This window comes from Budorcas taxicolor, chromosome 11 (genome assembly GCF_023091745.1).
Source record: "Budorcas taxicolor isolate Tak-1 chromosome 11, Takin1.1, whole genome shotgun sequence".
Taxonomy (NCBI): Eukaryota; Metazoa; Chordata; class Mammalia; order Artiodactyla; family Bovidae; genus Budorcas; species Budorcas taxicolor.
In genome coordinates, this window is record NC_068920.1 from 109,581,741 (window position 1) to 109,599,353 (window position 17,613).

Genomic DNA, 17,613 nt, shown 5'->3' on the forward strand with positions numbered 1-17,613 from the left:
TTTGAAGTTTATCCATGTTGGAGCGTGTATCAGTACTTTATTTCTTTTTATGGAGCAATTATGGCTCAGCTGGTAAGAATCTGCCTGCAATTCAAAAGACCTGGGTTTGATCCCTGGGTTGGGAAGATTCCCTGGAGAATGAAAAGGCTACCCACTCCAGTATTCTGGCCTGGAGAATTCCATGGACTCTATAGTCCATGGGGTTGCAAAGAGTTGGACACGACTGAGAGACTTTCACTTTTCAATGCTACATTGTGGGGTTTTCCCGTTGGCTCAGCCATAAAGTATTCACTTTCAATGTAGGAGAAGCAGGAGACATGGGTTCCATCCCTAGGCTGGGAAGATCCCCTGGAGAAGGAAATGACAACCCACTCCAGTATTCTTGCCTAGGAAATTCCATGGACAGAGGAGCTTGTGGGTTACAGTCCATGGGGTCACAAAGAGTAGGACACAACTGAGTACACGTGTTGTCAATATTATTGTATGGAATATACCTGGTTTTATTCATCCATTCATCAGTTGATAGACATTCAGGATGTTTCCACTTTTTGGTATTATGAATAATGCTTTTATGAACATGAATGCTGTTAAGAACATTTATGTACAAGTTTTAGTGTGGACATGTGTTTTCATTTTCCCTGATATATACACAGGAGTGGAATGGAATTTATAGGTCATATGGTAAGACTATTAAAATATTTTCCAAAGCAGTGGCACCTCACTGCATTGCCACCAGCAATGTATGAGATTTTCAGTTTCTTCACTTTCTTGATAACACTTGTTATGGTCTCTTTTTTTTTTTTTTTTATTATAGTCATCCTAATAGGTATAAAGTGGTATCTCATATGGTGTCAATTTTCATTGTCCTAATGATTAATTGAGCATCTTTTCATGTGCTTATTAGGCATCAGTATGTATTTTTTGGTGAAATGTACATTCAAATCTTTTGCCTATTTTAAAATTGGATTTTTTTCTTACTGTTGTAGGAGTTCTTTACACACTTCATAGACAGGTGCCTTATCAGATACATGGCTTGCAAATATTTTATCTTGCTTTTTCATTTTCTTGATAGTGTTTGCTGAGGTGTAAAAGCTTTACATATTGAAAAAGTTGAATTTATTATTTTTCTTTAATTACTAGTGCCTTTTGCACCATATCTAAGAAGCCATAATTAACCTAAAGTCATGGGGATTTATTTATATGCTTTCTCTTAAGAGTTTTATAGTTTTAGCTCTTACATTTAGATATACCACTCAGTTTGAATTAATTTTTTTGTATGCTATGAGATAAGGATTCAAATTCTCTTTAGCAGCTGGGTATCCAATTGTCCCAGCATCATTTGTTAAGTTGTCCTGGTGCCTTTGTTAAAAATGATGATAAATATAAGACTTTATTTTTGGATTCTCAATTTTGTTCCATTGATTATATGTCTAATGTTATGCCAGTACTATATAGTTTTTTTTAAAAAAGTTGAATTTAGTTGATTTACAATATTGTGTGTAAGGTGTACAGCAAAATGATTCAAGTATACATATATGTGTATATATCTTTTTTCCAATTCTTTTCCTTTATAGTTTATTACAAGACATTGAATATAGCTTCCTGCACTATACCGTAAATCCTGTTTTGATTATTGGGGTTTTGTATAACTTTTGAAATTGGGAATTATAACTCTTCCAACTCATTCATTTGTTTTTCCAAGATTGTTTTTGTTTTTGGGGGCCCTTCACATTTTCACAGACTTTATGATCAGCTTCAGCTGTTATATCTGTCAGCAATTGTGTTAAATCTATGTTGTGCTTATACTTAGTTGCTCAGTCATGTCTGACTGTTTGCAGTCTCATGGACTGTAGCCCACCAGGCTCCTCTGTTCATGGGAATTCTCTAGGCAAGAATACTGGAGTGGGTTGCCATGCCCTCCTCCAGGGGATCCTCCTGACTCAGGGATTGAACCCAGGTCTCCCGCATTTCAGGAAGACTCTTTACCATCTGAGCCACCAGGGAAGCCCGCGTTAAATCTATAGATTGTGTTAAATCTATAGATTGGTCCGGGGAATGTTATCACTTTAACAATATTGTATCTCTCAATTCATAAGCATGTCATGTTTCTTCACTAATTTCAGTTCAGTTCAGTCACTCAGTCGTGTCCAACTCTTTGCGACCCATGAATCGCAGCACGCCAGGCCTCCCTGTCCATCACCATTTCCCGGAGTTCACTCAGACTCACGTCCATCGAGTCCATAATGCCATCCAGCCATTGTCCCCTTCTCCTCCTGCCCCTAATCCCTCCCAGCATCAGAGTCTTTTCCAATGAGTCAACTCTTCGCATGAGGTGGCCAAAGTACTGGAGTTTCAGCTTTAGCATCATTCCTTCCAAAGAAATCCCAGGGCTGATCTCCTTCAGAATGGACTAGTTGGATCTCCTTGCAGTCCAAGGGACTCTCAAGGGTCTTCTCCAACACCACAGTTCAAAAGCATCAATTCTTTGGCGCTCAGCCTTCTTCACAGTTCACTAATTTAGATTATCTTTAATTTTCTTTGGCAACACTTTGCAGGTTTCAGTGTACAAATCTGCACTTTTTAAATTAAATTTATTCTTTTTGATGTTATCATGAACATAATTACAAATATTTTCAAATTGTTCATTGCCAGTGTACAGAAAAGAAGTTGATTTTTGTATATTGACTTTGTATCCCACAGCCTTGCTGAACTCATTTGTTACATCCAGTGTGTGTGTGTGTGTGTGTGTGTGTGTGTGTGTGTGAATTCTTTAGGATTTTCTGCATTCAAGATGTTGTCATCTGCAAATAATTTACTTCTTCCATTCTAAACTGATGCCTTTTATTTATTTTCCTTGTCTAATTTCCTGGGATAGAAACTTCAGCACAACATTGAATAGTAGTAGTGAGAAAAGATATATCATTGTCTTGTTCCTTTCTATGCTTTTCAAAACCCAGTTACTTTCATGGCAGTAGAAACAACTGAGCTAACGGAAAGGTCAAAGGTTCTAGGAAAGAAAAAAGCAGAGAAAAGCTAGGAAGCAGAAATTTCAGGGTATGTACCGGGTGGCAGGGAGAATACTGTCTAGTTCACTGTTATGTTAAGCAATCTCAGCCCCACAGGAGTGGCTGGGGGCAGAAGTACAAAGGAGCTTCCCAGGTTCCATGCCCAGCCTTCTCGGTCCAGCCTGGAGATAGGCCTTCATCCATTTTCACTATTGTTTCACTGCCCTTCACTCAAGCATGTTCCAAGGTGTCACATGCTGTTCAAGTCTCTAGATCAGCTGACTCTTCTCTGCTGTTCCTCATTTCTTTTGCTCACCAATGAAAACCATCCATTCCCATTCTGCTCCTTTTCAGGCTCTCTCCCTCTCCCACCTCCTAATGGGAATCTTTTCTTCATTATTTGGGCCTGCATGGTCTAAACTGGATCTAGTTTTACCAGTAAGATCTCACAGGGCCACAATTAATATTTTCTAAAGATTATACTTCATAAAATATTTTTTCCTTTGTTGTAAGTACCCCTGACTCAATAGGTCTCTACTGGTCAACCATGTTCAGATTCTTTTGAATTTAAGAGCACAAACTCTGGAGGCTGGATTGCTTGCTTAAATCTTGGCTTCACCCTTGTAAACTGTGTGCTTCAGTTTCCTTATTTGTAAAATAGGGATATAATGGCCTTTACCTTATAGGGTTCTTATGAGCATTAAATCTGCTAATTCATGGGCTGTGCCTGAAATGTGCTTGGCATGTAGCAAGAACTATCTAAGAGTTTGCTATTATTATCTGGGAAAATATCTGTCTTGTCTTCTCTGTATAAACATTTTTATGATATTCTTATCATGGTCTTATCTTCTCAAAGGGAATATCAGAAGTCATCACCACCCTCACTATACACTTGGGAGGACACCGTCTTGGTATAAGCCAGGTAGATGTAAACCAACAACCGTGTGGTGGAGAGCTGGACATCAGACCATGTGGGCATACTGACCAGTGATGTAAATCAGTGCATCCCAGGGAATCTTTCCTTCTTGACAGTAAAGGCTGAGGTTCAGTAGAGCGCATTCCCTGTCACTATCATTAAATTCATAGCAGATATTCCAACCAAGAGGGCCAAACTTTTTTCTCTCCTAGAACAGAAAATGAAAATGGTCTTAAAATTTGATAAAATTAATTGTGCATAAAATACTGAAAACCAGAGTTTCTGTTGAAGCTTGGCATCCTCATTGTGCAAAATGCCATTCAGCTTGAGTGAGGCTTTCAGTTTGACTTTCACCAGATAAGGCAGGCACCTGTTCCTCCAACTCTGGCCTTTTTCCAATGTTCCAAAAGATGATTAGATATTACTGGAAATGTGAAATCGTGACAGACCTGACAAAAGAACATTTGTTCTTTATGGTAAAATAAAATATTTCCCCATCAAAATAAGAAAAAATATCCCACCTTAAGAGTCATCTTGGTATAAAAATACTGATGCTAATCACCTGTGTGATGGAGACAGCTGCCCCTAAATCTTCTCAGAAGTCTGTCCATCACGTAGGCTTTTCAGTCATGCCTGATGGGTTGATTATACCCTGACTTCTCCATAGAGACCTTTTTAAAAAAGTGGTACAGAATCTCAATTCCTGTTTCATGGCTCTCCACAGGGAAATCTTTCCCGCTCTTTGTTATCATCCTCTCCTACCTAATTTCTTATCTCTAAACTGATTATATCAGAAGATGGGTGCCATGTTCCTTCTTCTCCTTCTTTTTTTTAAAACTTATCTTTTATACAATTTAAAAAGGCTACACTCCATTTACAGTTATTACAGAATATTGGCTATAGCCTCCATATTGTACAATACATTTTTGAGCTTATCTTATACTCAATAGTTTGTACCTTCTGAGAGAGTTAATTCTTAGATAGGTTGATAAAGAGTCCTTGGCTCTCAAGGAGGAGAAAAGGACAAAAGTTTTTTTTTCTACATTCCTTCATCTTAGTCACATAAGACATTATTTTCTTTCAGCCCAGAGCTAATTATTACACAACAAGACAACTCATCTTGATCAAGGGTATGTTTTTCCTTAAGCTCTGTACTAATGATTATATAACAACAATGTATCTTGCTCAAGGACATGTTTCTCCTTCTTAAGGAGAACCTTCTGTCTAATCCTGTTATCTTATGTGGGAGTGGGTCTGGTAAGACCTTTCTACTGTTACTCCTAATCCTGTTATCTTAAGATGTATGTTGTGGGAGTGGGTCTGGTAACGTCTTTCTATTGTAGAAACCAATTGTAAAAGTATATAAGGCCTTGATAAGACTATTGAGTGGGGCACTCTCTACCCGCTTCTGATATCTATGTCAGAAGCTTTCCCTATCCCTTTTTCACTGTAATAAAACAAGGCAATGGCACCCCATTCCAGTACTCTTGCCTGGAGAATCCCATGGATGGAGGAGCCTGGTAGGCTGCCGTCCATGGGGTCGTTAAGAATTGGACACGACTGAGCAACTTCACTTTGACTTTTCATTTTTATGCATTGGAGAAGGAAATGGCAACCCACTCCAGTATTCTTACCTAGAGAATCCCAGGGATGGGGGAGGCTGGTGGGCTGCCGTCTATGGGGTCACACAGAGTCAGACACGACTGAAGCGACTTAGCAGCAGCAGCAGCAGTAGCACACAAAAGCTCTGAGTGATCAAGCCTTGTTTCTGGCCCTGGATCTAAATTCTCTCCTCCAGAGGTCATCAATCTGACACCATTCATCATAAACTATCACTCCTTCCCCACCCCTACGTAGCCTCCCACCTGTAACCAGTAGTTTGTTTTCTATATCTGTGAGTCTGCTTCTTTTGTGTTATATTCACTAGTTTGTTGCATTTCTTATATTCCACCTATAAGTGATGTTATACAGTATTTGTCTTTCTCCGACTTATTTCACTTAGCATAATGGCCCTCCAAGTCCATCTATGTTACTGCAAATAGCAAAATTTCATTCTTTTTAATGGCTGATAAGTATTCCATTGTATGTATGTCTGTATATATATATATAAAATCATTTTTATCCATTCATCTTTGAGGGACACTTAGGTTGTTCCCATATAATGGCAATTGTACTCTGTTTGCTCCTCTTGATTTCAAAATTTCCCTAAGTCTTAAACCACCTCCTACATCTCAGATGCTTTTGTAGTAGAACAAAGGCCTCCCACATAGATGCTCTAATCCAGAGTCTTTGATTTTCTCTAGGGTCTTGTTTACTTATTTATTCCATATCTTGCATATTTAATCTTTGTTTTTTTTCTCTACTAATTCTTTCTTGGCAGACTAAACACATTTGAAAACAAGGCAGCTTACTTAGTCAAGACAGGGATACAAAGCTAAAGTCAGAGTTCCTGTACAAGGCCACAGAATGGACACCAGGTCAGGGTAGTGAGTTTGAACAGAGGGAAGGAGAAAGTAGTGCTGAGTTGAAGGTCACTGGTCAGGAGACTTGGGGATCTAATCACAGGGAGGAAGCCATTAAGGGTGGTGAAAGTGAAGTTGCTCAGTCATGTCCAACTCTTTGCGACCCCAAGGATTGTAGCCTACCAGGCTCCTCTGTCCATGGGATTTTCCAGGCAATAGTGCTGGAGCGGATTGCCATTTCCTTCTCCAGGGGATCTTCCTGACCCAGGGATGGAAGCCAGGTGTCCCGCATTGTAGACAGACGCTTTACCGTCTAAGCCATCAGGGAAGTCCTGGAGGCAAGCCATTAAGGGTGGTAAGCCCACTCAAACAGAAACAGGTGAGAGTGGAATTATTGTAATAAAAAATGCAGACTTGCTGACCAACATGATATATATGTGTAAAGGAGGAAGGATAAAAACAGTCCTGAAATTCTGGCTGTAGGTGATTACAAAAATGGGACCATCCATTTCAGGAGTAGAGTCTGGAGGGGAAGCAGATTTTGTGAGTGAAGCACAGCTGAGGAGACAACTTCATGCTTTTGAATTTGACCTACTGCATTTATGCAGGCAATGTAGCTCCTTAGGTCAGAGCAGAGCTGGGAGGCAAAGCTGTGAGGTACAGAGGCAAGGGCCATACAGAAATCAGACAGTGCGCATGTTAGTCACTCAATCATGTACAACTCTTTGCGACCCCATGGACTGTAGCCTGCTAGGCTATTCTGGCCATGGAATTCTCCAGGCAAGAATACTGGAGTGGGTAGCCATTTCCTTCTCCAAGTGAGCATTCTGACCAAAGGATCAAACCCAGGTCTCCTACATTGCAGACAGATTCTATATCATCTGAGCTACCAGGGAAGTCTAGGGACTGAGTTAAAACAACTTGGGTTCAGACAGAACAAAGACCTCAGCATTTCACAATGTCATTTGTAAGCTTTTAATTCTTACTTTTTATTGATTTAAAGTGTTAGTCACTTGGCCGTATCCAACTCTTTGCAACTCCATGGACCATAGCCCGCCAAGCTCCTCTGTCCATGGAATTCTCCAGGCAAGAATACTGAAGCAGGTAGCCATTCCCTTCTTCAGGGGCTCTTCCTGTCCCAGGGATCGAACCTAGGTCACCTGCTTTGCAGATAGATCCTTTACCATTTGAGCCACCATAGAAGCCCCTTATTGATTTTTAACCTAATACACTTCTCCTTGTCTATATTTAAAAAATTAGCAAATTTAGTGTACCTGAATAATTGCATGGAAGAAACAAATGCCGAATATTATTTGTCTCCATTTTCTTCCAAGTATATTTTCTTCAAAAAATGAAGGCATCATTTCGGTAAATGCTCGTCTGATATTTGCACGTAAACCTTTTGGAGGCTCATTGGTTACCTGTATTTAGAGACACATGGCAGAGAGTGTGGTTGTACAGATTTGAATTTTTTTCCAAATAACACATATAGAAGCCACTGAGGGGATGCAGGTAACTGATGCCTGGGAGGCATTCCTGCCCTGTTCCTGCCAGCTCTGTATCCCTGTCAGCCTTGTCCTCTGGAGAATAGGGGGTTCTCAGGCCTACGGTGGGTGGGTGAACCACCTCTACAAGAATCTCAGACCTTTCCATTTGGTGTCCATTTTTCTAACCACAGGCCAGAAAGGATGCTCAGGCCTTCTGCACTGGATTTTCTGGTCATCTCAATGTCCACCATCACCCTACACTTTGCCTTAATGGCACGGGGCACCAGGGAAGAGAAAACCCTGGTTCCTGAGTGATCATTCATATGCAGAAGTGTGTGTTAGTTGCTCAGTCATGTCAGACTCTTTGTGACCACATGGACTGTAGCCCACCAGGCTCTTCTGTCCATGGGATTCTCCAGGCAAGAATACTGGAGGGGCGTGCCATTTCCTTCTCCAAGTTCATATGCAGAGGCTTCCCATATAAGGAAACTTTGATTCCTGGTTGGGGAACTAAGATCCTGAATGCTGTGCATAATGGCCAAAAAAGAAAAAAAAAAGATGCCTTCTAGGACTTGCCTTAGGGTCTCCAGCCTTCAGCTTGAAGGTCTTTTTTACTTAGTAAGTCTCTCTATCCAAGTTTTCTGCATTATGTGAATGATAATTGAGGTTTCAATCCATCAGCCATACTGCCTGTGGGCTTTCCTGTCTCCCACATGCTGAAACATTTTCTTAACTCTGAGCAGGGTTCTGTTCTCATCTCTCTGCATCCTAGACATTTTCTTGAAGAGGGGAAGCAGGGAGGTGCTGGATGACTAGCAGAAGGACACACAGGAAGGGCAGTGGCCTGGGAAATTGTTTCCCTACTCACTCTCTGGTGAATGGACACTGACTCCCACCTCTCCACCTTGGCTGACCAAACCCTGACACAACCCTGCACAGGCCCAGTGGGCTCCATGGATTCACTCGGGGAGCACCCTGAGCCCAATCATGTCACAGAGTTCAACCACGAACATATGTTACCTTGACCGAATTTTGAAGGACTGTCACAGGAAATGTACTACTAGGCATGGAACTTAAAAAAAGTCGAAATGTATCCTTGATAACAACATCTGTTTAAAACAAAGACAAAAAAGAAAATGCTTAACTCAGTAATATTTTTCTATAAGAAATAATTATTATTGGATAGAAAAAGATAAGCTCAGTTTAAGGACTAGTTTATCTTTTTAAAATATTTGATGATGTAAAATGTTCTAGAATGGAGGTGAGGGGACTCCTTCTAGAAGCTCTTCACCCAGGTGATCCTGACAGTCTGGATGTTGGCACAGTTGAGTAAAGAAATTAAGAACTTGTTCTATTCTTTTTAAAAGATTATTAATTATTTTGACTGTGCTGGGTCTTCATTGCTGGGCATGGGCTTTCTCTAGTTGCAGCAAGTAGGGGCTACTCTCTGGTTGTGGTGTTCAGACTCTAAAGCTCAAGGGCTTCAATCGTTGTGGTGCACAGGTCCAGTTACCATGAGGTATGTGGAATCTTCCCAGACCGGGGATCGAACTTGTGTCCCCTGCATTGGCAGGCAGACTCTTAACCACTGGACCACCAGGGAAGTCCAGGAATGTTAATTTTCAATTCTTGATAGAAATGTTAAGGATCATTCCTCTGAAACTGGTAATTTTTCAAACGAAAAAAAGGACAGTGACTATCTTTATGCTTGTGAAGTTTTAATTTTTGTTTGTTGTTAGCCATTCAACTTAGGGAAAATTCCGTGAAAATGGTCAGAAAGCCTTATGGAGAATAAAGGAATGTGTTCCTTCTTCAGAGAAGAAGCAAAGGGAACTCAGTGAGCAGGGAAATGGAGAGACCTCACAGGCAGCATCAAGAAGTCAATATGCTTCCTGTTTGAGTTGTGGGCATAGAACCTAAGAAAGAACAAGCTGCATTCCAGTTTCAAAAAGCCAGAGCAGAACTGGGAAAACCACTGTTCCTGTCACAGGAAGACACAAGCATCATCCAAGGAGGCCTTTCTCAGCATTGGTCTCTAAGCACAAGTGATGGTGTTCCTCTGGCATGCTCCCGCTACCTCCTTAGGGGGAGCCCCCAGGCAGTAGCTGTTCCTTTTACCTGGAATGCTCTTCCTTTAGACTCCTTGACTTTTCTCAAGTGTTGGTCAAATGCCAACTTCTCAAAGAGGTCTACCCAGACCACCCCATTTAAAACTGCTCTCCACCCTTCCTCCTTACTCCCATTCCACCCCGACCTTCCTGTTCCTCCTTACTTTACTTTTAATTTTTCCCAAAGCACCGACCACATTCTATCATACCATATACATTACTTATTTGTTATGTGGTTTGTTTATGTGGTTTCTCTGTCTCCACTCGCTAGCATGTAAGCTTGAGGAGGGCAGATGACTGTGGTTGCTTTGTTCACCAACATGCACTAAGTAGCTAGAACAGTGTGTGGTACACAGTAGGTTCTCGAATATTTATTAAGTGAATGGCTGCAGATTAAAGTTGTATTTATGCTTCTTGGTTTAGTAATCTAAACTAATGAGCTACATTAAATAGCCAAGATTAAGTTAGTTCTAGTACTGTTCTAGTAAAGTTAGTTTACCTTTTGGTGGACCAAAAAGTTCAAGGGAAGAACCCAAACAAACTTTTTCACCAACCCAGTGCAATTCCAGAGAAACATTAAAGTTGTTTCTATGGTAAAAAGTTTTTCAGTAATCATGTATGGATATGAGAGTTGGACCATAAAGAAAGCTGAGCACCAAAGAATTGATGCTTTTGAACTGTGGTGTTGGAGAAGAGTCTTGAGAGTCCCTCGGACTGCAATGATGTCAAACCAGTCAATTGTAAAGGAAATCAGACTTGAATATTCATTGGAAGGACTGATGCTAAAGCTGAAGCTCCAATACTTTGAACACTTGATGTGAAGAACTGACTCATTAGAAAAGACCCTGATACTGGGAAAGATTGAAGGCAGGAGGAGAAGGGGATGACAGAGGATGAGATGGTTGGATGGCATCACCGACTTGAAAGACATGATTTGAGCAAGCTCTGGGAGTTGGTGATGGACAGGGAAGCCTGGTGTGCTGCAGTCCACGGGGTTGCAAAGAGTTGGACACTACTGAGCGACTGAACTGACTGACTGATTAGCATAGAAGTCAGATATCATAAAATCTTAGGGCTAATGCTTTCATTAACCACCTCCCCTACACACACACACAAACTGAAGAGTGGAAAAGGCCAGGTTTAGAGAAGCATCTTAAAAATCCTTTTTTCCCCTCATGACTGCAAAAGCATTGAGGATCTTAACATTTATAGACATCACAGAAGTTTAGAATTGAAATAGAATAGAAATCATCTTAGTATGGACTTGTAGCAATGGCGTTGTGTAGTCACTTTATTTCTGAGGAAGCAGAGGCCCAGAGATGAGGTGTGATATATATAGTCAGGCAGTGGTGGGGGCCAAACTCTACTCAGGTCTTAGAATTTCAAGTCCAGAGGCTTTTTTCCCTTTTCTCTCTTTTTTCTTTCACTCACTTTCTCTTTTCAACTTCTTACCTGAATGTAATTTAAAAAATATTTATTTATTTATTTGGCTGCTCCTGGTCTTAGCTGTGACATGTGGGATCTAGTTCCCTGACCAGGGATCTGACCTGGGCTCCCTGCATTGGGAGCATGGAGTATCAGCCACTGGACCACCAGGGAAGTCCCTCCCTGCATGTATCTTATTTTATACTGGTTCAGGTTAAACGTTAGAACCCAAATGGTTATGTTAGTAAACAGTTGTAACAAGGACCAGAAGAGGATTTTTCTGTCTACTTAAGCACTTAAACTTCATCAACAACTTCTCTGGCTGCTGTGGCCCATCCAGCCTCCTCGTAGGTCTGGCAAGGTCATTGTGAAGGTGATTGACTGGTCCTTATTCAGAAGGCTCCCATAGTACCTCTGCAGCAAACTGCTTTTAGATGCTTTCTCTAGCATTTTTTCTTAATCATAATCCTAATCATCAGGATAAGGAATCTGATGATTCAAGTAGTAAACACCATATCATTTTTCTTTACTTATTTAAATAGAAGTCACAGACCCCACAGGAAGCAAGCCATCTCTTGTTCATATCATGAAGAGTGGAAAGAGAGGAGATTCTGGGTGGCTGATGCTACAGACTCTGTCCTTGATAGAAACAGTCTGTAGAAGGCAGGGCATGGGGCAATCAGGGAGTGAGGGATCTTTGGGGAAGGCTGCTAAGCCCTGTTGGTGGCTTGGTGACCAGTGCAGGCTGGCTGCTCTGTAAAGGAGAAGGTCTTCATCTTAACAGGCAACGATAAAGAAAGTCATCTGCACAGTTCTCACCTTTCTAGAAAGCCCTCTGTCAGGACACAAAGGAGGACACCAGAGAAAAGGTCCTGGATATCCCAGGTGGGCAGTTCTCTTCCATGACCTCCTGGGACAGTAAGGAAGTTTGCCCCACACAGCTTATTACCTATCATACAGTTCCTAATTCCAACTCCACTTCTCTCTTTGCAGTCCATTATACTTACTTGAGTGGGAAAGAAGGCAGTGATAGTATAGTTAGTGGTGGCAATTACGACTTATGTTGGGCACACCCATGGGGGTGTGTGTGTCTATGAGATACATGTGAAAGTTAATTGTCATGTGGGTTATAGAGGATAAAAAGTGGTAAAACACCACCATGAGAACTGGTGTTAACTTGAACTCTGTTCCTGAACGTCTCTCATTCTGTAGTGAAAAACATAATTTTCTTCTTTTGTCCTAAGTCCATTTTCTATTTCTTTTTAAAATTAACATCATGCCTAGATGTTATTTATTTTGAATTCAAATGGTCTTTCATAGAAAGTAACATGAAACAAAAATGACGCAGTTCATTGTACCCTCAACTTGGAGTCTGAACATTTTTATTTGAATCAGGGTCGTGTAACCTAACTAAACCCCTCTAGATCTCAAATTTTTCCTTTTAATATAGGATAAACAATGCCAATAATAATTGTTATAAGGATTGGATTCAACAAGAAAGGCCACATAAAAATGGTATTATTATATAAATGCTATATGCTCAACATACTTGAATCTGTGAAGGTTTTAATTAGCTCCTCCATTGCCAACATCCAAGAAACAGCAAGGTGGCAGTTTTGCAGAAACACCCAGTTTCCTGATTTCATTGCATCTTTGATCATTCTTTCAGCAATAGGTCCTTGTCCTTGTCCCAGTGAAATTGACTGCACCCTGAATTCAAAAACAACAATGAAATGCTGTTTCATATTACTTTTAAGCAATGCAACTATCAAGAAATGTAAATATGGCAGGCTTCTAGAATATGAATACATTTCAAATTCTCATTCTGATAGATGTAGATATTTTTTCTTATTTTCTCGGTATTTTTAACTATAACACGCAAAAGTGAATGAGACAAATATAGTTCTGTGTTACAAATATACAAATAAACGTGCATAGAGGAGAAAAATATCTGTGCTTGAAAAGAGAACTTCCCTAACACCCCAGAGACATCTCTTCTGTCTCCTTTCTATTCCAATCATCTTCCCTTCCTCCATCCCAAAGGTACCCTTTGTCCTGACGTCTAATGCTATAGGTCAGTTTTTAAAAAGCTTCTGGAAACCCAAAGTCTAACATATATACAGGACTTCCCTGGTGGCTCAGATGGTAAAGCGTCTGTCTACAATGCGGGAGACCTGGGTTCAATCCCTGGGTTGGGAAGATCCCCTGGAGAAGGAAATGGAAATCCACTCCAGGACTATTGCCTGGAAAATCCCATGGACAGAGGAGCCTGGTAGGCTACAGTCCATGGGGTCTCAACATACATACAAAAGTACACAAATCATTAGTGTTTAGCTTGATGGATTCTCTCAAAGAGAGTGTACAGAAGAACCACCACCCAGGGCCAAAAAAAGAGAGAGCATTACTAGCACCCTGTCAGTTAGTGTCCTCCCTTTGTCTCAAAGGCAACAATTCCTTTGACTTCTAACACCATAGATTAATTTTTCTTGTTTTTGAACTTATATAAATGGAATCATAAAGTGTATATTTATATTTGGTCTATTTCAATCAACATTATTTCTTCAGATTAATTCATATTACTGTGTGGTGTTCATTTCCATTGCTATATAGTATTCTACTGTATGCTTATATCAAGTTTATCCATCCATTCTGCTCTTGCTGGACATCTGGGTTACTTCTGGTTCTTGGCTATTACAAACAATGCTGCAATAGCCGTTCTCACAGACGTCTCTTGGCATATATGGGTACTCCATCTTGTATGTATATATTCCTTGTATGTATATATGTGTATATTCCTAGGAATGGAACTGCTGTTTGACAGAGTATGTGTATGCTGAATTTTTTTATAATATCAAACTTTTTCAGAGTGATGACATCATTCCACACTTGTACCCGCAATGGGTGAGAGTACTTATTTTTCCACAACTTTGACAACACCTGATAGATATAGAATGGTATCTCATTGAGGTTTTAAATTATTTCCCATTTTCCTAGGTTTATTTATTAGGCATTTGGATATTTGCTTTTATATTCTTCTCTCCCCTTTTTTCCTACTGGTTCACCTGTCTTTTTTCTTATTGATTTCTAAGAGTTCTTTACATTGGATATAAACTCTTTGTTATTATTATTTTTTTAATTGTCTTCATAGTTTTGCCTTTTACAGAATGTCATATACTTGGAACCATCCAGTATATATAGCCTTTTCAGATTGGCCTCTTTCACTTGGTAATATGCATTTAAAGTTCTTGCATGTCTTTTCATGGCTTGATAGGCTCATTTCTTTTTAGCACTGAATAGTATCCATTGTGGGCTTCCCGGGTAGCTCAGCTGGTAAAGAATACACCTGCAATGTAGTAGACCCTGGTTCAAATCCTGGGTCAGAAAGTTCACCTGGAGAAGGGATAGGCTACCCACTCTTGTATTCTTGGGCTTCCCTGGTGGCTCAGATGGTAAAAGAATCCACCTGCAATGCAGGAGACTTGGGTTCAATCCCTGGGTTGAGATGAGCCCCTGGAGGAGATCACGGCAACCCATTCCAGTACTCTGGCTTGGAGAATCCACATGGACAGAGGAGCCTGGTGGGCTATAGTCCATGAGGTAGCAGAGTCGGACTTGACTGGGTGGCTAAGCACAGAAAGCACAGCACAGTATCCATTGTATGGATACACCACAGTTTATTCATCCATTCATCTACTGAAGGACATCTTGGTTGCTTCCAAGTTTTGGCAATTATGAATAAAGCTGCTATGCATTTAATGTAGGCTCTTGTATAACGTAGATTCTTGGGTGAACATAAGTTCTTAACTTCTTTGGGTAAATGCCAGATGGCTGATCATATGAAACATGAAACTGTCTTCCAAAGTGGCTGTACCATTTTGTATTCTCACCAACAATGAATGAGAGTTTCTGTTGCCAGTATGCATTAATGCAATCTATTTTAAGTCCAGTAACCTTGCTAAATCCACTAAAAATTAAGATATATTTTGTCTGAGTAGAAGAATGTCCTATTTCCGTTTTTCTCTTTTTAAGAAATGATTTCTAGATTCTTAGTTTATTAGGACATTTCCCACCATGAATTCATGTTGAATTTTAACAAATGCTTTTTCTGCATATGTTGAATTAATAGTTTTCTTCTTTAAGGATATTTTGCCATTACTCTTTCAATGTGGTGAATTAAATTATTTTCAGTATTTTAATGCTTATATTACTGAAATAAACCCAGAATTCTGGGAAGGTTTTTTAATAATGAATTCAATAAAAAATTCTAAACTATTTAGATATTCTAATTATTCTTATTAGTTTTTTAAAGGTGTGCTTTTGGAGGAATTTTCCTGTTTATCAACATTTTCAAATTCATTAGCAAAGTTTTCTTTTTAAATAATATGCTTTTATGATTATTTTAATGTCTGCAGGTCTATAGTGATATTCTCTTACTCATTCATGATATAGGTTTTTTGAATCTCTGTTTCTTTCCCTCTGTATTAGTTTCAAGAGAGATTTATATTTTATTAAATTTTTCAAAAAAAGCAACTTCTGTTCTTTTAAATCTTGTCTATTGAATGAATGTTTTCTGTCACTGGTTTCTGCTCTCGGCTTATTATTTTTTCCTTCTATTAGAGCTTAACAACTAAGTTTTAGATTGCCCAATTTTTCTTAGTGGGAATATCAGCCTGAGTTCTTAGTCTGACATTTCTGGCACCAGAAGTCATTACATATGTATAAATTTACACTAAGTGTCTTATTACTAACCCCCCCTGGTTTTTGATAGGTTATATTGTTTCATCATTGTCCATTTATTGGGAAATTTCCAGTATGATTTCCCTTTAACAAACAAGCTGTTCATAAGAACATGTTTTTGCTCTCCAAATATTAAAAATATTAACTTTTAAGATTTATAAGAATTATTGTGGTCAGGGAATAAGTTTTATTCTTTTTGAAATACCTGTCTCTTAGAAAATCATTAATTTTTAAATGCTGCATAGGTATTTGAAGATCTTGCATTTGTTTTATTTGTTGAGTATAAAGATTAAGGCTCTTCATTTCACTATTAATTTCATCAGCCAAGTATTTTACCTTTATAACACCTTTATAACCTTTATAACAAAAGTTATAAAGTTAATATAAGTGTATATGTACCCATACCCAGCTTCAGAAGTAAAACATATGATCTGAGCTTGCATTATGCCCCTTCATGTTCACTTTTCTTATTACCCAAACTTCCCCTTCTACAAGGTCACTGCTCTCCTGGACTTGGTATAACTTTTATATTTTTCTTTATACTATTATTGCAAAAATGTGAATTCATAAGCAGCATATAACATATATCTGTTTAATAATTTTATATGATTTATCAAATTTCTCCAATATTATATAATTTTTGTGCAACTTAATTTATTTTGCCCAGTATTAGTTTGTGTGCGGAGAAGGCAATGGCACCCCACTGCAGTACTCTTGCCTGGAAAATCCCATGGACGGAGGAGTCTAGTGGGCTGCAGTCCATGGGGTCGCTGAGAGTTGGACATGACTCAGTGAATTCACTTTCAGTTTTCACTTTCATGCATTGAAGAAGGAAATGGCAACCCACTCCAGTGTTCTTGCCTGGAGAATCCCAGGGACAACAGAGCCTGGTGGGCTGCCATCTATGGGGTCGCACAAAGTCGGACACGACTGAAGGGACTTAGCAGCACCAGCAGTTTGACCCATCCATATTAATAAACATAGTCCTAATTTATTTATTTTCATGGCTATAGTGTATTATATTCAATTATATGAATATGCCACAATTTACATAGTTTTTTAAGATGGACATTTTGGTTGTTTCCAGGCTTTTTTTGGTGTTGCTATTATAAATGTTTCTATGAATGTTCATGAATATGGCTCTTTGCCCATCCATGACTGACTTTGAACATGCAAATTCAGTAGTGAGTTGTTGGGATATGGGGAATGCTCTCTGCAACTCTGATATACTGCTAATTTCTCTTCAAAATGATTTAAACTAATTTTTCACTCCCACTTGCAATATGAGTATTTCTATAGCTCCCTATCTTTGGCACGATTTTGCTAATTTGATGAGTATGAAATATCTTCTTAATGGTTTTAACTTATTGTTTCCTAATTACTAGTGAGGTTGGACTGGGTCACATGGTGCCCAGACATTAAGTCAGACATCATTCTGAATGAGTCTGTGGGGATGTTTCTGGGTGAGATTAA

General features: G+C 39.4%; 1 protein-coding gene across 1 annotated transcript in view; it reads right to left on the reverse strand.

The window, feature by feature from the left end:
* Window positions 1-17,613, reverse strand: part of DNAH6 (dynein axonemal heavy chain 6) — a 284,682-nt gene that overhangs the window by 39,108 nt on the left and 227,961 nt on the right. Inside the window, exons 64-67 of the mRNA XM_052648894.1 lie at window positions 12,953-13,113; window positions 8,891-8,979; window positions 7,658-7,804; window positions 3,991-4,129 (exon numbers count right to left, since the gene is read on the reverse strand). Of these exons, the coding sequence (XP_052504854.1) occupies window positions 3,991-4,129; window positions 7,658-7,804; window positions 8,891-8,979; window positions 12,953-13,113 (536 nt within the window). The remainder of the gene's footprint in view (window positions 1-3,990; window positions 4,130-7,657; window positions 7,805-8,890; window positions 8,980-12,952; window positions 13,114-17,613) is intronic.